General features: G+C 40.1%; 3 protein-coding genes across 4 annotated transcripts; 1 reads left to right on the top strand and 2 right to left on the bottom strand.

Annotated features, from left to right (window-relative positions):
• Nucleotides 1-460: 460 nt before the first annotated feature.
• lrit2 (leucine-rich repeat, immunoglobulin-like and transmembrane domains 2) lies at nt 461-5,945 on the bottom strand. 2 transcript variants are annotated; one of them, XM_026189006.1, is made up of 4 exons: nt 5,751-5,945; nt 4,737-5,527; nt 3,093-3,832; nt 461-2,092 (listed from the first exon to the last, which is right to left on the bottom strand). In XM_026189006.1, exons 1-4 carry the CDS (start codon nt 5,858-5,860, stop codon nt 2,066-2,068), a joined length of 1,668 nt encoding a protein of 555 aa, XP_026044791.1. In that variant the 5' UTR covers nt 5,861-5,945; the 3' UTR covers nt 461-2,065. The 2 variants fall into 2 exon arrangements, with proteins under 2 accessions (XP_026044791.1, XP_026044790.1); XM_026189005.1 differs by having other exon boundaries at nt 461-3,832.
• Nucleotides 5,946-6,271: 326 nt separating this feature from the next.
• On the bottom strand, nt 6,272-11,049 carry lrit1a (leucine-rich repeat, immunoglobulin-like and transmembrane domains 1a). Its single transcript, XM_026190245.1, has 4 exons — nt 10,704-11,049; nt 9,811-10,271; nt 8,646-8,951; nt 6,272-8,350 (listed from the first exon to the last, which is right to left on the bottom strand). The coding sequence occupies exons 1-4, from the start codon at nt 10,823-10,825 to the stop codon at nt 7,284-7,286; spliced, it is 1,956 nt and encodes a 651-aa protein (XP_026046030.1). The 5' UTR covers nt 10,826-11,049; the 3' UTR covers nt 6,272-7,283.
• A 2,359-nt stretch (nt 11,050-13,408) lies between these two features.
• rgra (retinal G protein coupled receptor a) lies at nt 13,409-20,567 on the top strand. The gene is made up of 7 exons (XM_026191105.1): nt 13,409-13,680; nt 13,938-14,094; nt 14,455-14,576; nt 15,092-15,245; nt 15,344-15,461; nt 19,997-20,110; nt 20,399-20,567. The coding sequence occupies exons 1-7, from the start codon at nt 13,602-13,604 to the stop codon at nt 20,540-20,542; spliced, it is 888 nt and encodes a 295-aa protein (XP_026046890.1). The 5' UTR covers nt 13,409-13,601; the 3' UTR covers nt 20,543-20,567.
• Nucleotides 20,568-20,743: the final 176 nt, after the last annotated feature.

Below are 20,743 nucleotides of genomic sequence, written 5' to 3'. Positions count from 1 at the left end.
TGAAACTGAACATTTTGCAGCCTCACCTGACACATTTGACGTGCTTATGCCTCCAGTACGATGGAGACAAAACTATAATAAAAGAAAATCCACATACAAAAACGGTTTCACTTTTGTTGCAGGTCAGGACACTTAAAGTTTAAAGTTTTTTGAGGATCCAAACTCACATTTTTTCCCCCGTTTTTTTTTCCAGTGTTGCAAGCTGTTAATGCTCTGGAGTGAAATGGGGGAATATGAGGAAAAGCCCAAATGATCATGCATTATGACATGTAAGAGGCAGCCAGGATTACTGGGCTATTTGACAGAGGATTACAGAGTGGAAAGTTGCAAAGAGCATTGATGCTTTAGAGTGAAAGAAAGCATGAAAGGTTCAAAGCACCCACAATATGTTTGCAGCAACAAAAGTTTTAAAAGGTAAATAAAATGTGGGTTTTCCTTACTAAAAAGAAAAAAAGGCTTTTGTGTAGAGGGTTAACGTTTCTTTTATTTATGTTGCTACTGCGGAGGTCAGTAATAATAATGCACTGCTTTAGGCAACATTAGGGCAAGTGGGGAAAAAATAAGATAAAATCTTGTGCTGTTCTGTGCTGAAGTAGCTGAAATTGTGTGTTTATAGAATTCTACATTGCATTGTGTCATGGGCAGTGGAAAAGGATTACAACAAAAAGCAGCATCAATCCCCCACCCACAAATCATATAAAGACATCAGAACAAGAAAGAAAGCAGATGTATCTGTGCTCCAGAAAATGAGAGCTGCCAATCTCAGCCAGTCATTTAAAACCCTGATCTTAAGTGAATACATGCAAACCCCGTCAGAGATGAACTGATCTTCTTGCGTCACAGGGGACAACACATGGAGTTGGAGGAGAGGGTTTGTGTGATCTGATCATAAAGTGACGGCAGGAGGGGATATTGGAGAGGATGCCAGTGTTTGGGTATTATGTCAAATGAACAATGCCATTGGCCAAAGGATATCTGATGTGCCATCTGTGCGGGTTGGTCAGTGCAGATCATGTGTGATACATCGCTGCTGTGTTGCGTGTGTACACAGAAAAAAAACGGGAACTGTGACGTACATGTACAGTGACTGAGATAGGATTTAAAGAAATCAATGAATAAAACTAAACTGAATGCCTTTCAGCACATTATCCACAAAAAGGAAACTTCCTCTCTGCATAACCTAATCCTATGAATGAATTTCACTCAGATGCAATCAAGCGCAATTTTTGCAATTTGATCTTTAAGGCTATGCCTATCTTCAAATATGGAACACACAACTTAAATAATAAAACAATGAGATTCAAATAAACTTGTGTTTTCTGGTAGCCGCAAACTACATAAAACCAGACTCAAAGGTTTTCTCCCTACTTTGAGATTTTCCCCTTATAATCCTGCTTTAGCAGAGCTATAAAAAGGGCTAAACAGACACTGACAACAGACAGTGTGTTTTAAAGCAAAATATATTTTCTGCTGGGTATTTGTAAGAATCTATAGTAACTGACACTAATTCTGCATATGTGCTTGCTTTATGTAAAACCTTTGTAGAATTTATAGAAAATGTAGTAAAACAACCACTTTAGTCTGCACACATGAAACATGTTGAGGTATATATGCACTACCACACAAAAAATGTAACTAGAACATTTTCGATTTACAAGGTGTGAGGTTTTTTCATATAATAACCATCTGTTTTTCTAATTAAAAATCCATCCTAACTTACACTTTTGACATGACAAGAAGAAAATGAGGTAAAATTAACACGCATGTAAATCCATAGAATAATGCTTAAGTGCTAACACATAATAGTTGATAAAGAAGCTAATATCCATCATTGGAGAAGCTGGAAAAAAGTCTTCTTTAGAAAGTCATTTGATATCGTTCTGATTGAAATCAATGGCAAAGGCTTTTTCTTTTCTGTTTCAAATATTTATAAAATGAATTATTACTGATAGTTAAAAATGCTGCATTGTGATAACAAGAGAGATGCATTATACTTCAGTCTGAAAAAAATCAACTTCAGCACAGCCTCTACCCTGGTGCAAATCCTTGACATAACGGCCATCGTTCACATCTTTGCAACAACCTCCTCGGCCTAGAACAGAGGAAGAGATGAGATTTAAAGCAAGGCAGAAAATATGATCATTCCCCTGAATATTGTAGTAATATAAGCCTAACAGCACTGGATCTTGAGCCACTCCTCATTTCTGCATGTTTTGCTAGGATAAAGGGAAAAAAGTGCAACAATTCTTTTAAAACGTGCCCATATTTTTAGAATTATAGTATATAAGACAAAAACAGAGTTTGTAGAGTTCTAACAAGCTTTAAAGTCAATAAAAACCTATACTTTTCAATGCATCTTTAACTCTATGAGACAAGCTTTCTTGTAATTTAATTTAGCAGTCTTCTTTGGATGTTGGCTGCCTTTTGTTCTGTTCTCTGTTCTCTTCAAAAATTTGAGGTCTGGGCCCTAGATCTGCTGATCCATCGACTGATCGACTGAAGGGCCCAATGCCTCACTCAGGGCATGTGTCAGGTCTTTTCTTTTCTTTTAAAGCATATACTGCACAGCATGCCTAGACGTTTTCAACTAATAGCACTTTGAAACTCACCTTGTTGAAGCAAACATATTTTTTATGTCTATCCAACTGTGTTAGCTTTGGCTTTTTTCATAGACTAAAGAAATGGGGGGAAATGATCTGTTTTTGCAACAGGCTGTTCGAAACAAAGTGCCTAAAGATAGAATTTAAAATAGGTTTGTTACTAAGTTGTTTGTTATGTGTAGGCACAAGTGTCTTTATTATGTATGTCTGATTCAGGTCAGTGTTAGGTGGCTTAACACACAAAAAAAAACATTGAAAAAACAAGCCAAATATCGAGAAATAACGGGTGGCTCAAGACTTTTTCACAGTATAGTAGAGCTAGTATTTCTATTATTTATTCCAAAAATAGAAAGTAAGACATTGTTCTATAACAATGTCACTGCCATGTTTTCTGTTGTTGTTTTAACTGAGGGTTTTTTAATATAGTTCAGCTGTGAGTCTGCTGTGGTCAGCTTTGGCCTTATTCAGTCTGTCCTCTGACCTCCTCCTCACCTTCCTGTCTTCACTGGAACCTTTATTAACCAGGCCCTCATCACTGGCGGCCTGCAGACTGTCGAAGGTACCCTGCCTCTCCCTTTCCATGCCTCCTGCTGAGCCTCTGTCTCTCCTTCGGTTCTTCCAGCTCTCCATTATACCATCCAAACAGGCCAACCTGGTGTCAGTGGTGCATGCATACATGCCTACAGGCACTGCCAGCACCATGGCTAAAACTATCACTACTATATGTATCAGCTTCTCCCTCTGTTCCATCTCAGTGATGTCACTTCCTGTTACAAAGATGATGCACTGTTCTGGGCGTGGTGCGTGATTCTTGAGGGTTACACAAATTTCATATTTAGTTGCAGGCATCAGGTCCGAGATGGAGTAAGAATTAATCCCAGGTCCAATGTAGATTATTTCTTTTTTATCAGCATCTGCACGACCAAAGTGGATCGTGAACCAGGTTTCAGTGGGACGTTCTAGGGCAGCGAACCACTCAATGGAGATACCCCGTATTGTTTGCTTGGCGATGCGGATGTCGATGTAGACATTTTCATCACCAGCCCGCGGTACAGCTGGGAGGAGTGAAGACTGGGAGCTTCCTGCAGAGCGCACCTCTAGAAAGATGCTGACGGAGGAGTTTCCAATGAAGTTGACAGCGATGCAAGTGTAGACACCATGATCAGCTGCATGGACAGAGGGGATCACCAGGAGGGATCTGATGGTGTCATCATCCACTCTTTCTTGAGATTCTGGGATGACATTAGGGCTGTTATTTTATGGGAACAACAAGCTTACAGAGTAAAATATTTATAAAAAATTAAAGAACATTAAATAAAATTAAATAAAAAGACTAAACAAAAGTGTCCTGCAACTGATCTTCCACAAACATACATAGAATTAAAGAGTCCTGTACTTTATTAGACAGTCATAGATACACATTGTCTGTTTTTTGTTTTAAACAGTTAAACAGTAAAATAACAACTAATGTTCATTATATATTGTGCAAACCTAAGCTGAAGTGATCATTACCCTGATAGGAGCTAAAAAGTTCAATTTACTGTAACCTGCACTATATTTCCATCTATAACAAATCCCAAGAATTTTGCAACTTGAACAATTTTGTTGTTCTCAAGTCAAAATAGAGGATGGTTTGTTTTGCTTCATCCACAAAATCGAAGGTTTAAAATAATAATTATTCTCCTGTGATCTCACATTGTAGACTGTAGTTATTATACTTGCATGGCTCAATATTGTTATAATGTTTGAGAATATTTCTTATGAGCTAAGACAGATGAATGTCAGCAGCAGAAATAGTGGTGGAATAGCAATGGGGGCAGTAGTGTGATTATTATGAGTTTGCATGTTGTTTGATTGATCTGCAGTAAGCACTCCTCTCAGCAAGTTAAGTCTAATGACATGCCGGTTTATTTAATTACAAGGTGGCCAAACAAGATGGACAGCAGTGTAGACTCTTAATCAACACTGACAGTGTTGTGCAGATTGGGAGATTGGTGGTGCTTACATCACCATGTGCATACATTGAGTTTTAATCCTCTTGATCTTAATAAAGGTTTGCTGCACCACCATTGAAATGTGTGTTTAAGTATCAGATGTGCAGTAGTTTATTACACACTATGGTCACCACACTCTTACCATGAAATCCTCTGATTATCTTCAGACCATATGTCCACCACACTGAAGGGTCAGGCCTTGCTTTGGCGATACATTGCAGGGTGACGTTGGCGCCCTGTGGCAGGCTGATGTTGGCTGATTGGGTGCTGACTTCGGGCTTCATGCATGCCTGTAGCTCTATCTCATGGAAGAACTTGCCCGCCCTAAATTCCGGCCCTGAGCAAGTCAAGTAGGAGTTCATCAATATAATCGGAGGGCTCAGAGACCTTATGAACTCCACGAAGCCCTTTAGGCGACAATCGCAGAGCCAGGCATTGTCGTGGAGTGCCAGGACGACGTTTGGCCCAGATGTTGTCGCCTCCCGCTCCTCCATGTTCTGTAATTTTTGGTAGAGAGGCCAGTTTTGGAAGACCTCCTTCGATATCACCGTAAGACGATTGAAGGATAAGTCTAAGTAAGTCAGACCTGGCAAAAACCTTAACGCATGCTCCGGTAGGACGTCCAGCTGGTTGTGCTTCAGATCCAGGATCTTGAGAGCCGGCGTGTCCTCGAATGCTGTCCATGGTACTGAACGTAGCTTATTGCCTTGCAAACGGAGCTCGGTTAAGTTCCTCAAACCCTCCAGACCCTTTGAGTTTATCAGTGTGATTTCATTAAAGTTCAACCACAAGTTCTCCAATGTCAACGTTTTTGAGAAAACCCCTCTGGGTATTTCAGTAAACTGAGACTTTTCAATTCGTATTTTTGTCAACTCATGTGGAAGGTCTTGTGGTATAGCCCCAAATGCTCTCTCCTCCATACATATTAATGACCTAAGATTAAAAGAAAGAGTTTATATGATGATGTTATTATTTATTGTAATATCTGACTGACTGCTAGGATCCGTCAAAAAACAAATGTTACCTTCTGGAGGCAAATAACTATATAACTATGTATTATAACTATATTCTGTATCACTGACTCGTATACACCCACAGACATATAAATAAAACAGAAATCGCCAGGAGGACTGAACTACTTGAAACCAGTTCTTACCTTCCATGTCTGTCTTCTACACAGCTGCACCCGCGTAAACACTGAGAAAAAGTTTCACAAGCCTGAATGTTTATTAAAGCTATAACAAGCAGGTAACAAATTATGTCCATAGTCCACAAAAAAAAAAAAGATCCTGAATTTGAGGGCTACATTCGTGCTCCAGACATGCCGAGTGCGGCAGACCAGAGAAGCCTATTAAGCTTAATCCCTGACGTACAGTGCAGGAAGAAGTGACATTTAAATCTTGGGCAAGACACGCACGATTAACACTTAGTGTCACTAGGTCTGACCCACTGTGCCTTTTAGATAGCTCTATATTCTGATTAGTAAACTATAAATAGTTCAAAGTTTGATATTGTCCAAGAGATTAAATATGCAGATATATAAACAAAATATTTTTTAATGAACTTTGTAAGTGAAGATTACAGAGACCCATAGTATCTCAGAACCAAAGTATGGAGACTGATTATTATTGTGAGGTGAAGTAGAGTTATAAGAACACACAATATCACTCAAGTACATGCAGTATAAAAGTTTATTTAACTATATTCAAATAGGTAAGTATCATTGGAACGAACAGATCCACTTTTAATGGGGTAATGATGCCTCTAGGTGGCACAAAATAGTCACATGGAAAGATTTTAAGTATGTGCCTCATTGGGGGAATATAAATGATTTAACATTTCCTTTTTGCACCATCTCCACCCTATTTACATTGTGTCATAGTTCAGTCCTTCAGTACTTCTCTCCAGCTCCAGCTTCTCTCCATTCACCAGAGAAATGAACCATGCCTATGTGTATATCTTCTCTCAGAACATATGACAGATATATACAGAGGCACAGAATTAACTGCATATGTATATGTGTACATAATCTGATAAAGTATTTACAAATCATACACATACATATATGATATAAACAATGGATTGTCTACCATTGACTTCCCTTTAAATTAAATTGGATTGGAGAGGTTTCTTCGCTGGGCCGTGCACGTGAGGTGGAATAAAACTTTAGTGTTTGCTGTGCTCTTTCACTTCATGCATCATGTTTTCTTCTTACAGGCTTAGTGATAAAAAACATTCTTTTAGACATAAAAGCATGAGCGCGCTTGCAGTTTAATATTAATGGATGAATATGCGTGTAACAGTCCAGTGAGTTTCACTACATCTGCAAGAAACATGAAATTTTCCAGATCTACGCAGTTTCCCAAATTCTTTAAACTGATATTTCCATTATTGTGCAGCGTGCAAAAGTCCGTTGATAGAAGTTGGCTCTCTGTGGCGGTGGAGTTGGTGGCATTATCCAGCGAGGAGGGATGGGAGGGGGTGTATGGGAGCGCGTTACAGGGGGACTGACGTCAGGATGCTGCTGAGGGGAAGAATATGGGTAATGCTGGGGATACGGATGTGGGTTGAGATGGGGATGAGGGTGCCGGTGGGCATGTGAACGAGTTTTGGGGTTTGGACTGTGACGTGAGTGTGGGTGAGTGCGGGGAAGATGACGTGGAGCAGGAGCCGGAGCTGGAGCATGACGTCAGCAGAAGTACTCATTAGGCTGTCCCTCTATTTTAGCTGTGGCCTCGGAGTCCAGGCTGGAGCGGGCTGACAGCAGCCGGTTGGACTCCTCGGGATTCAGTCTGTTCAAATACTCACCCTCGAGCCCTTTGGCCTTTGTGCCGGGTGAGAGTGTTTCAAATGTAACATATGAATCTTGGATGTCTTTTGATTTCTTTCCCCAGTACTTCTGAATGCGTCTCTTCAGCGCCCCGCAGCATACAATAACAGTGAGCGGGACTGCAATGATACAGGCCACTGTGATCACAATAACATTAATCAGCTTCTGGGTACCAGTAGCACTAGCTGCTTCATCAGTGGAGAATATGACACACTGCTCCTTCTTGGGGATCAGACCCTTCACACACACACAAGCAATGTACTTGGTCCTGGGCACCAAACCATCGATGGTTACACGGTTCTGCCCAGCTCCAACATTGATCTTTCTCATGTCCCTCTCTCCAAACACTGCATAGAGCACACTAAATGCTGTTGTGTTTTTGGCTTTAGGGGCTCTCCAGTTTAGAGAAATTGTATTGTCTGTGTCCCCTACAACTTTTACTGAGCGGACCACTCTGTCCGGGTCCTGCTGTAACGATGAGGCGTTAGCTGCCAAGTTACTTAGATTAGTCTTTTCCAGATCCAGCAGTGCATCTGAGTTGGGGGAGGTGGCAGGCCCTGGGGTGGCTCCTTCAGTCAGGCTGTAACTGGATAGTCCAGGATCAGGCCCAACACCAGGCAGGAGGCCAGGATCCAGGGCCGGCAAGGATGAAGGAGCAGAGGTTGGAGCCACATATCTGGCCACCAGTTTCTCCTGGTAGGCAGCTTTGCCCATTTGGTTTGGTTTTTTGATTTTGGGCTTCTTGTCATTGTTGGTTTGGTTCCCCTCTGGTTTTGGCGAGTTGGAGACAACGAGGGAAATGACAGCCTCTGCATTCCCTGCGTAGTTAGTGGCCTTGCAGATGAATTTACCTGAATCACGGTAGGACACTGCTGGTACACTGAGGATTGACCAGGTGATTCCTTCCTTTGAGGTTTCCTGCTGGACTGTAGTGGCAGAGATGGAATAACACAGTTATAAAATAACAACAGAAGAACGATTTTAAAAAAAATAAAGTAATTTGACACCGGAGACGTCCCCTTTGACAAATGTGAAAAGAGACAACAAGCTGGTGATTACACAATGTTGCATTGATGATCAGTGTTGCGTAACTCACTGTGTTGGCAATAGATGTCACTCAGACTTACTAACTCCACTCGTGGCTCTCTATTTAATTAACAGCAGCAATACAGAGCACACAAAGTCATCTTATCTCATCTATCCAAATAGCTGCTGACTCACCTGTTCCATTGAGGGCTCGTCCATCTGCCCTGCGCCATGTCAAGTCTGGGATGGGGACGCCAATGGTCCCACACCGGAGCAGCACATTGTTTCCAACAGCGCTCCTTACTCGTGCCACAGCTGTGTGGATACGTGGAAGCTGACAGCGGCGAAGCTCTGCGTCGCTGAACAGGACCCCCGACACGCTCTCCGGAGCTGAACATCGAAGTCTCGTGTCGATGAAAGCCACTGAAAGAGTCGGAGACTTCTGGAACTGGACCAGGTCATAGAGCCGGCAGTCACACACCCAGGGGTTGTCATGGAGACCTAAGGGCAAGGGTACAAGTGAGGCTACAGGAGGAAGACAAGTGTCCAGCTGTGGACGAAGTGATAGACCAGCCTACAGATGGTTGGTGTGGATGTAGGGATGTTAATCCTGTAAGAGGATTAATATTTAATTCATAAACTACATCATGGCCATGACTATGGCAATGATGATGATGATGATGATGATGATGATGATGATGATGATGATGATGATGATGATGATGATGGTGAAAATTGACTAGAGATCAAGATCAAACTTTGCTGTCATTTCACACTCCCTACAAGAAGATTATAAGAAGACTCGTTGTTGATCACAACACCTCCACCAACAGAGTGCATAGAGTTGTGTGTATTTTTATATATATACAATTTGAACTGTGTTTTTCTTTTTTCTTTTCTTTAATAAAATGTAACTTAAATCCACCCATTATAAGAGATAATGTTTTAAACAAAAGCATCTTAAATCTGCTATGTTACACTCTAAAAGCATGTAATAGATGTCAATATACAGCCTGTTAATATTAGTTATTAAATATGGAATCTAAAGATGAAATATCAAATATTATAAGAGCTTCAGAAATTATTATTGAAATTGTTACCTTCATATTAAAGACAAGATGTTACTTTTTTCCAATGTTACTTTTTATACAATATGTTTTTACTCACCAGAAACAGCTGTTGTTGTCAAATTATATATTGCTTATGTAAGCTTAAGATGCTTTTTAAAAAAATTAAAAAAAAAGTTGCTTTGCAAAAAGTTAGCACACTTTCATTAAGCTCAGAAGAAAACAATGCACCTAAAATGCACTTTAAAGGATTTAAATGGAGACTTGATGTTAGGATGAGCACTGCCTCTCACCGAGTATCATCTTGGAGCTGTCTGGCCCTTGTGCAGGCTTTGCAGCCAGCCAATTGGACAGCACTTCTGCAGGTAGGGTCACCAGACTGTTGCTGGACAGATCCAAGTAGGTGAGGTTCTTGATGTACGTGGTGGCCTCCGCGGGCAGGGAAGTGAGCTGGTTGTTGTGCAAATCGAGAAGTCTGAGGCTGGGCATATCCATGAGAGATTCCCAAGGAAAGGCGGTAAGGGCATTCCCGTCCAGCCGAAGCTCTTCCAGGTTATAAAGCCCCCGGAAACTGTCCGGGTTCAAGGCGGACAGCGTGTTAAAAGACATCCACAAGAATTCCAAACTGGAGAGGTAGTTGAAGGCTTCGCTGGGTATCTGCTGGATGGATGTCTTCTCAATCCGCAGCTTGGAGGTGTCAATAGGAAACCCGACAGGCACGAGAGATATATCGGGATCATTGCAAATCACGCTCCTAAAAGTCGGAAAATATTTGAGTTAACTTCACAAATTGCATTTGTGCATAGTTTACGAATCACTAAAACTTTAAACTAAATCGACAATTAATGACAACAAATGTGTATTCAAAAGTTCACAAGCAGCAAAAGTTATGTGGATAATGATTTTTTTTTAAAAAACTTATTCCCCGTCCTACCAAAACACAAAAAAGCATAGATGAAAGCCTGAAAGTGCCTTTGAAAGATAATCCCGCATTAAATAAAATTGGAGCGGCATGCACTCCCTGAATTATTTTTTGTACACGTGTTCACCTCTGTGCAAACATCTGTCCTCATATGATGACAAAATGCATCACTGTGCAAAAAAACAAATAAAACAAAACAAAGAAACAAACACACAAAAAATACCACACAAGATACATTCATTTCACTTTGGGCATCCAACTTACCTCGCCTTTGATCCATCACTCAGGTTGTGGTAAAAGCAGCTGCACTGCGAAGGGCAGGCGCTCACTGGGGAAAAAAGTTGACCCGTGGCCACGTAGAGCCCCAGCAGCAGGACGAGGAACATTTTGGCCAACTTTTATGCATACGCAATTTGCCTACATGCGCCCACTTTGCGCCCACTGAAGTCAATCAGACTATTTTTTTTCTCTTTCATTTACAGGAATGTCATCCGTACGGCGCTGTCCCACCGCTTCGCTGCCCCATAGTGATCAGACTACTATGAGTCCCGAGATAAAAAAGGATAGACAAGGATTAGTGAAAAGGCTGGCGTTCGTTTCATCTGGATGCGTATTGCCTCCCGGAATCGGATAGGCTGCGCAGAGACGTCCCTATTTATTACCACAGAAAAACACTTCCGAAATGGTCATAATCCACTGTGATGTTTGCTTTTTTTTTCTTTGCCTCAAATGTAGCATGTTTATTTGAGCCCTGCCGTGACTGTTAATCTGGGAGTGGAGTGGACCGTGTTTTGCCACAAGGTGGCCCCTATATCATACCCTATTGCTCCTACGTCGGGACCTGTGCGCAGGGAAAGTCCTCATTCAAAGTTCTATTATTTATGCATCTTTTTCACCTGGAGAATTAAAATTAGCACAAAGATCTTTTATTGCTTCTATTTACAAGCAAATTGAAGCAATAACGGGGGTTTTCAAATGCATGTTTAGGTAAATAAATTCCTACAAATTCGCATCAGAATATATCACTTCCCTCACATCAGTGATGTCATCAATGTAGCTACTTTTATATATATATAAACTAACTATCAACATGGATCCAAGTAGTATCAACATATTTGACATAATAAAAGAATAGAAGAAAAATACTGTGTTTCCAAGGAAGTTTGAGTGAAAGAGACTCCTCCTGGCCTTTAGATTTCACCTCAGTGACCTATTTGGACTCATTCCCACACTAGTAGGTAAATACCTCCAATTGTTTTCCATTGTAGGTAAATACTACACATTGGTTGGCACCTGCCCTGCATTCCCTAAGCTTTCATCACACTGGAAACTAAGCATTACAAGTCTTTAGAGTGTTTGGCAACCATCCTTTTCAAATTTAATCCACATTTTATGTCATAGCCAGGTCAGAGCAGTTAGATTTTAAAGGTTTGATAGAGCAACAAACCCTATAGATTGAAAATAGATAGACAAAGAGTGTGTGCATAAGATCAAATAAAAAATAATTTTTCATTATGGGACACACAAAATACATAAATACACTCTAAATGGATGCACACAAATCAGGGCAAAAGCATATGGGTGAGAATTTAGAGTATTTGTGAATCCATCCATGACTATAGTGTTTTTCTTTGTTCATTGTCCTCTGAGACCTTTTGAATTAAAATCTCTTCAATTCGCAGGTTATGGTTTAAGAATTGCAGAGGTCTGTTCTGTGGCTGTGAAAGTTGTTAAGCAACCAGAGTGATCACGTTCCCCTGTGCTGAAAGGAGAAATATTCCATATTGTATGGCAGGCAAGTAATCTCATTTCCAGAAGCCAGTAAAGCCGTCTTTACATGTATGAACCAGAGACATTCTTTAAGATGCAATCTCATACTTAGTGTGCAAAAAGCATTTGCTTTATTATACACTATTATCAACGTCAAAAGAAGTAATGTATAAACACCCTCAATTGTGAAAGGATTAAAAAGGAATCTATATATCTAATACATTACATAGCTACACAGAAAGTGTCATTTGCAAATAACACCTCTTGCACATTTGGACTTCATTATGAGTTTTTTCAGTAAGTAGCACGTTTTTTTTACATTACCATCTGAATTTATCCAGATTCTTGATCCTTATGAGACTTGGAGAGATCTCTGTCCCCTCTCCCTATATTGAAACCTGAGGAATCCACAGAAGTCTAGGGACAATAGCATGATTTCATGTAATTTCCACAAATGTTGATCAATAAAGAAAAATCTGAACTTGACTGTTAGTGTTCACAAGTTTTTGTCTTGAAGCACACAAACCCACTGTGTGCTATATTGTTTGTTTGTTTTTTATGCTGGTCCAGTTTTTGTTTTTATCCTCTATCATTTTAGGCACCTTGCACAGCTGATTTAACCACTTGATGTCAGTCTGTTGATCAAAATCTTTGATTCTTTGCACACAAGAACAAAAAATTATAAACAGAGATACAGAACAGCAGCACTGGCATGGCTCCGCTGTAGAGTGCTTCCAATAAATAATTGGTTAAGATAGCTTTACTGAATTGCAACACATTGCACACACAGGCTGCAAAGCACTGGTGTGAAAACGGTAGTCTTAATCTTAATCTTAATTTTGAATAATGTGTATGAATGCAGATAATAGCAAATGCCCACAGACATTTATCACTGTGTATTTTTAGTATTATGGCTTCAGTTGTACTTTTTAGGCTTTTCAGTTTTAAATCTAAACACTGATGCATGGGGAATGCAGGTGTGGTTCTGATTGGCAGGGGCATTGTTTTGCAAACACTTGTTGTGCCTCCATGAAGCAAACCTGTGTATATACACGGCTGTGGACTCGGTCAAACCCGAGTCTCGTCGTTTAACTTCAGCAGCCGCTGCATCCTCACCGGGACACCACAACACAAAGGCTTGTTGTGCAATTAATAGAAGGCTTTATTGTTGCGGCGCGTAAATGCGCATTAAGGGTTATGTTCCGCGTTCATTAAGACATTCCTGCGCGGATTGGGGCGACAGAGAGGCTTTACATAATAAACTGCAAGCATTCACGTGAAATGCCCCTTTAAAAGCCGGCTCTCTTCGGTCACACCGAGGGGCATCGTAAACAAGCGGAACGAGAGGAGTCTGTGACAGCTGCACTTTGGTGTGTCAAACCAGGCTTCAGGATGGTTTCTTCGTACCCTTTACCGGAGGGCTTCTCCGAGTTTGATGTGTTTTCCCTGGGATCTTGTCTGCTTGTGGAGGGTAAGTTATGTCTTGGAATTCAGCCAAATACTACGAGGACTTTGCCTGCTGTGTTTGCCATTAACCTACGCCAGGACATGTCTCCTCCCGGTCACTGACACGGACCCGTTTCTCTGTAAACTTGCAAAATAATGCTTACTTATGGTCTAAAAACAAAATAAAATAAAATAAAAATGAATGCGACGAATTTCGCCTGAGGTGTGAGCTATTTCGCACTGATTTGCATTGTGTGCGTTTTTTGTTCCCCTTCCCCAAAGGTCTGCTGGGCTTCTTTCTAAATGCGGTCACAATGCTTGCTTTCCTCAAAGTGAGAGAACTGAGGACTCCCAGCAATTTCCTAGTATTCAGTTTAGCAATGGCTGATATTGGCATCTCCATGAACGCCACGATCGCCGCTTTCTCCAGCTTTCTGAGGTGAGTGATGTAACCACCCCTTTCATAATGGACATCGAGGTCCATCCGCATGTGGGTGGGATGAAATGTAATGAGAAAATAATGCCGGTGACAATAGGCTACTGCTGGCCACCTGTTGTGACGAATCATCTGTACAGAGCTGTATAATCGATGTAGAGTGGTCCAATTAAGGCTGTACAGTGAAGAGGGTCAGTACAGAGCATATTCAAACTGCAATCAGGAAATGAGACACGTTGCTCTCAGTGTTCACCAGTTCATGGATTAAATGTTATACTAGTGATTTGTTTATGTATTTTACTAAAATTGGTGCTTAAGGGGTTTCTTGTGTCAGTCAACTTTGAATACATCCTCTGTCTTTAGGTATTGGCCTTATGGCTCTGATGGATGCCAGACTCATGGTTTCCAGGGCTTCATGACAGCTCTTGCCAGCATCCACTTTGTAGCTGCTGTTGCCTGGGACAGATATCACCAGTACTGCACCAGTAAGTCAATATCTGGCTGATGATACCAAATGCAGTCAACTTTTCCTCTCCTATGTTGCACAAATGTGCACATAAATCAGCCAAGTACACTGCTGTCTTTAAATTTTCTACAGACAAAATAATGAGACAATATGCAAATAAATAGCAACCTGAACAGTTGCTATAACACAGGCTGACACCTCTGTACTAAAACTGCAACCTGGAAGGCTTGAGTGTTAACAATAAGTCCTACACCTTATTTTTAAACATCATTACCAGGGTACATGGGCAAGAGGAAATGACTCAACTCAAATGTCCCTTGGTTAGTGCAGGGTTTATTACACTGTTGTTAACTCTGTTATAACTGTTGCAAACAAGCAGCTCTAGTTAAGATATTAGTTTAGCTAAGAATGCACATTTGTTTCTTAGCAGCAGTGTGACATTTAAAACAGAAACAAAATCAGTAGCCTACTTGAGTATGCATTCATTGTGTTGCTGGTGTTTAGACTAGTCATAAAGAATATTGTTCTTCCCAGGGACAAAGCTGCAGTGGAGCAGTGCCATCACTCTGGCTGTGTTTGTGTGGCTGTTCACTGCCTTCTGGTCCGCCATGCCCCTCATTGGCTGGGGAGAGTACGACTACGAGCCCCTCAGGACTTGCTGCACACTGGACTACAGCAAGGGAGACAGGTACCATATACAAACATAATTTCTGCACAGTGCTTGCAAGATAAATATATGTTATTTTCACTTTTTTTTTAACCTGCTGTGTGTGTCTCTGTCCATAGAAACTACGTGTCCTACTTGGTTCCAATGAGCATCTTCAACATGGGTATCCAGGTGTTTGTCGTCATGTCTTCTTACCAATCCATTGCACAGAAATTCAAGAAGACAGGAAACCCCAGAGTAAGTTCAGTAAATTAAATTATGCACAAACTTTAGCAACATAAGATTAGAAGAAGATGTCTTTTGCTGGGGAAAAAGGTGTTGTAGATTGCACTGATATCCAGATTCACTTTGGAGTAGCAAGAAACGCATACAGAACAAATCCAAACAAGTTTAACTGAATTTTGGGAATTACTCCAAAATCAAAGAATCTGACATTTATAAGAACAGATGCATAAATCCTCTAAAATATGTAGTCCTTGTAAAGGCTCTCTATGCTTTGAAGTTGCCCACTGAAAGAAATCAGAGGGATTCTCCTCAACCTAGCATAAGCACAATAGCCTCATGTGGCCTTTATTCAGAGACACAAAACAGTGTGTGAATGAAGAGCATTTACGCTGGGATATATGTAGGTCATTACCACAGGGTGAAGATCAGTGGCTTTAGCTGGGAATGTGGGTACTGGTGTGCAGTGAGAAGAACAATGTTCATTAGGGGAGTTCTGGAGGGGTTGAATCAGGTGACCCGCTTTGTGTTGCATAAGCTCATTACTTACAGTCATCCGAGCTGGCTGGAGGGACACTTTGATTACAAACACAAACTGCCCAGTAGATACACCCAGTACTCCACCAGAGAATAGAGATGGCACGATACCACTTTTTCATGTCCAATACCGATATCATAAATTTGGATATCTGCTGATACCGATATGAATCTGATATAGTGTGTTTTTTAATCAATAAAACTGTTTTTTTAAATATCTTGCTGCTTTTTGTATAAGTTCATACTCAAGTTTAAAAACAAACAAAAACTAAAGCTATTCTGTTATACCTGTATGCAAAAAATACACTACACCCAAAATATTTCATAGTTCAGCAATACTGATCAATCTAATAAACTTAAACCTACTCCATCCTTGCTATTCTGGTATTTTAAAGAGTAAGCAACCTAACTAATAGGGCTCTAAAACTCCCAGCAAAAAAAAAAAAAAAAATAGGGAACCACCCACCCTCCACCTCATGATCCTTAATTGATGTAATCAACTTTAATTTGATGCAATGTGGGGGAAAAATGCACAGAAATCAATTATTTTTCAAGAATAATTAAATAGATTCAACATCTTTCTTCAACAGAACTGCAGACTGCACAGATGGTACCTTCCCAAAGGAAAAAGTACTATAGCTTACTAGGGTATATTAGACTTAATAGTTACTATGTACAGTAATGGACTTCTATAAATTTTACATCAGATTAAAACTTTGGTTGTAAGATTCAGATAATTATTTATTAAAAGCTGGACATTTTAAATGAGAATAAGAAAGAAAAGTATGTCTTTGTGCCCCCTTTCCCTGTTCATGCCCTATCGGCCCCCCTGGCTAAACTTTGCTAGATCCGCCCCTGCACAGTTACCAGCCGTCAGCTGCGTAGAAAAGGATCCTGGTGTAGAAAGTAATATTAAATAAATTCTAACAACAGCTTATCAAGCTTAAACGTGCTGCTGTTGTTCAGCCGCTGGTTTCCTCTTTCTGGCGCGAAGTGAGCGATAGACAAGCAAGAGAGATGGACTCGCGACAGAAAAGCCGATCAGCTGATCATTGATCAGTTTCATGATTTCATGATTGAAGTAGCAGCAGGAGAGGGAGGGAGAGAGAAGAGACAGTCGCTCCATATATCGGCTGTAAAGCTTAACGCGGGAATGCTTTACAAACATTCAGAGATGAACTTACACACTTGCTTTACTTCTCTCTGGGATAACTTCCTCGGAGATGAAATGCCAGATTGGTAGGCTATACACACAGCCGCTCTATCACCTGAGGCATACTGCTGCCACGGTTAATGATCCAAGTTATGCCTTGTCGCAAGTTTTGTGAGGTGCTTTTTTTTATATTTAATGGATCGATTACATTTTTTATTTCTCTCCGATATCCGATCCAATTTACGTCAGTATCTGACCAATACCGATACTAATATTTGGATCGGTCCATTTCTACCAGAGAACAGTAATTATGTAATAATCAAACAGTTTACAGTCAAATTATTAGAAAAGGGGGAAAGTCTGCATTAAAACTTGGAAGCAGAACAACGCCTAGGAATGTGACACAACCTAAATTAAGGAGAGAAAATGGTCACAAATAATTTGGGGTTATCTAAAAGAAAACTCCATCTTGTAAATGTGTAATCAGTTTTACAGAGCTGATCATTATCCCTTCTGGAAAGGTTCAAGCATAAGCAAATGTCAGTGTTTCTTTTCAGCTACTTACAGATGATTAAATATAAGTATGTAGGGAATCCCCGATATATGTGGATGGAGTTCGGAGATTCTTTTCACAGTCTCAGCACCACACAGATTCACCATGGTGCTAGACAACGCTCTGTGCTAGAACACTTGGACATTTTGACTTTAAGTGGACTCGTATGTCATTGAGGGGTTTTTTTTCTTTTGGTTTGTTTGTATTAGAAAAACACAGAAAACAGTAGTTTGTGAGCCACAGATTTATCTGCCAGGCACAACAGCAGTAAGTGCCTGATCAGGATTTAACAGACAGTGACTTTGTGTACTCTTCCACAGCTCAGACAGATCACAGTTTCTTAGCTATAGTTCCATTATAGCTGTTGGGACAATTTTATTTAGTTTTTTGTAAGCTTAGTATATTTGCTGTTATTTAAAGTACAGCCTGTTTAAGTCAGCAATATTTTTTCCGTCTTTTTAGCTTTAATAATAGAGACTTTGTGGTACTGTGCAGTGTTTACATGTTCTTCCTGTGCTTTTGTGGGTTCCCTCTGGGTACTCTGATTCCCTCCCATGGGCCAAAGAGACGAATGTTAAGTTAATTGGTGAGTCTAAATTTGATGTAGGTGTGGATGTGAGCATGAATGGCTGGCTCTGTGTTAGCCCTGTAATTTGTCTGGCAGCCTGCCTAGTGTGTATTGTGTGTCTCACCGGCTCACCCACTGTCAGGGGTGATACAGAAAATAGATGGACGGATGGGATTTTTATAAGCTTAAATCAGGCTAATGTCCAGCAAAAGCACTACAGTGCATATGGCTTTATTTTGATAAAGTATCATTAAACACAGAGAATTTTGTCTATTCTTGTCTGACTTGGTCTGATTGTTATCACTTCTTTATTTCGAGCATTTTGGAGTCTTCATCTTTCTCTGGGGATAAATTAAACAATCCTCTATAAACAAAACTATTTTATTTACCTCATGAACCTAGAAGCAAGCTCATTTTACTGAGATAACATTAACACTCAGTGTAGGACGGTCTTTCACAAACACACATTTGATAAAATGGCCTCAAAAACAAATTGTTTATAGAGGTTTAGCTAATTTAATGTTCCCATTTGAAAGTCAGTTCATTCAATTCTACCAAATTGGTAGCAGTTCACCTAGATTGCACTGCCAACATCGTCCTCATAGAGCCTAAAGTTTAAACCTGCTTTCATACAAAAAATGAAAGCCCACAAAATATTTGAAAATCACTAATGTACTCTGATTGCTTGGCACCTGTTTTCAAAAGATTACTATATCACAAATCAGGAGCAAAACAAGAACTTATATGTCTTTATAAGAGGCAGCTGGTTGTGATGGTAGCCCAGTTAGTTGGGTGCTGCTTGAAATGTGTGAAATCATTATGGAGAATTTTTTAAAGCTGCTTTGGTGCATACAGAAATGTGTTTTACTGAAATTTAACACTTTTTTTTATCTCGACCCCAGCTATCAAATTAAATTTTTTAGAAAAAAAGTGTTCGGACTTTCCTTTTACAATGGGTCTTTAAGGACTCACTGTCTGGTTTCCCTATGGACGGTCTGTTTCCCAGGCAGTACAAACTGAGTGTGTAATAATAGCCTATTAAATAAGTAAGTAAATATTTATTTATAAAACATCCTTCAAGATAAATATCACAAAGTGCTTCACAATGAAATCATATGTTTTTCATCCCACTTTTAAATCAAACATAAACCCCGGTTTTTCATCATTTCTTATGCGTAGCATACATTTGTGGAGCTCTGTGAACAGAGTAAATCTAAACTCAATCTGTGCACACAGTAACCCAAAAAGTTACTATACAATTAAATGACCAAAAAGTGACAAATAGACATTTGTATGCACAGTAAGCAAAAGTGTTCAGTTCTGTGAGGTCAAAAATCTTTTTTTTTAAGGTAATATAGTGTCAGTGAAACGATGTTAAGAAAACTAAAGCTACTTATAGGTAGGAATTGTGAAAACTATATGTAAATTTGTCAGTGCTGCTTTGTATGTGTGAACTGAATAATGTCTGCTTTCAGCCTTGGATTACACAGACCTGCCCTCTCATTCACCCACTCAGTGTTTTTGTTTTGTAGCTTAGCATTGATGATCTTAGCACAAACTCGTTTTCACCAGGGCATGTGACTTGCCTCCAAGCAGACAACCTCATGACACAAAGCCTTTTTATCACCTTCACTCTTTGTGGTTTGCTAATCATTTTTGTTCTTATCCTCTCTTTTTCCCACTTTTCATTCCTTTGCACATTAATCCTCCCTCCACTACCTATTGTTTCCCCTCCACAGTTCAACCCCAACACTCCTCTGAAGACTATGCTGTTCTGCTGGGGGCCCTATGGGATCCTGGCTTTCTATGCTGCTGTGGAGAATGCAAACCTTGTCTCACCTAAGCTCAGAATGGTAACAACTATCATTACATACTTTGGCACAAAGTTTTTCTGACTCCACTTAGTAATGCATTAAAGAAATACAGCTTAGCTTAGCTGCTTGTTTTTGCATGTAGTTCAAATGTACATATTTAATATAAAACATTTGTTCCTTGAATTTAAAGAATTCTGCCCTTTGTTACAGAAGACATGCAAAGCGCCATGTAGAGTCCAAAACATGAATAAACAACACAAATTATTTCCTAATATTTCTGCTAAGAAAAATCTAATTGACCATAATATTTGGGTCCTGTCTCTGCAGATCGCGCCTATCCTGGCTAAGACTACTCCCACCTTCAATGCCCTCCTGTACGCACTGGGAAATGAGAACTACAGAGGCGGCATTTGGCAGTTAATCACCGGGGAAAAGATTGATGTGCCTCAAATTGAGAACAAGTCCAAATAAACTGAGCATGCAATAATTACATGCATTCTGTCCTTGTGGTTTCTCGCAGGTACATAGATGTTTGTGAGTGTCTGTGCATTTTGTGTGTCTTGAGCAGTGGTAGCCATTGCACCTGTTCTGCTCCCCGTTGTGTCTGCAGTTGTATTTCTAAAATGATTGTCACATTACAAAATAAACATATGAAATAACAAGTACCTCCTA

The sequence above is a fragment of the Astatotilapia calliptera genome, chromosome 13, assembly GCF_900246225.1.
Source record: "Astatotilapia calliptera chromosome 13, fAstCal1.2, whole genome shotgun sequence".
In the NCBI taxonomy this organism is placed as follows: domain Eukaryota; kingdom Metazoa; phylum Chordata; class Actinopteri; order Cichliformes; family Cichlidae; genus Astatotilapia; species Astatotilapia calliptera.
Note: the sequence above shows the minus strand (reverse complement) of the source record. Positions and strands in the feature narration are given on the sequence as shown.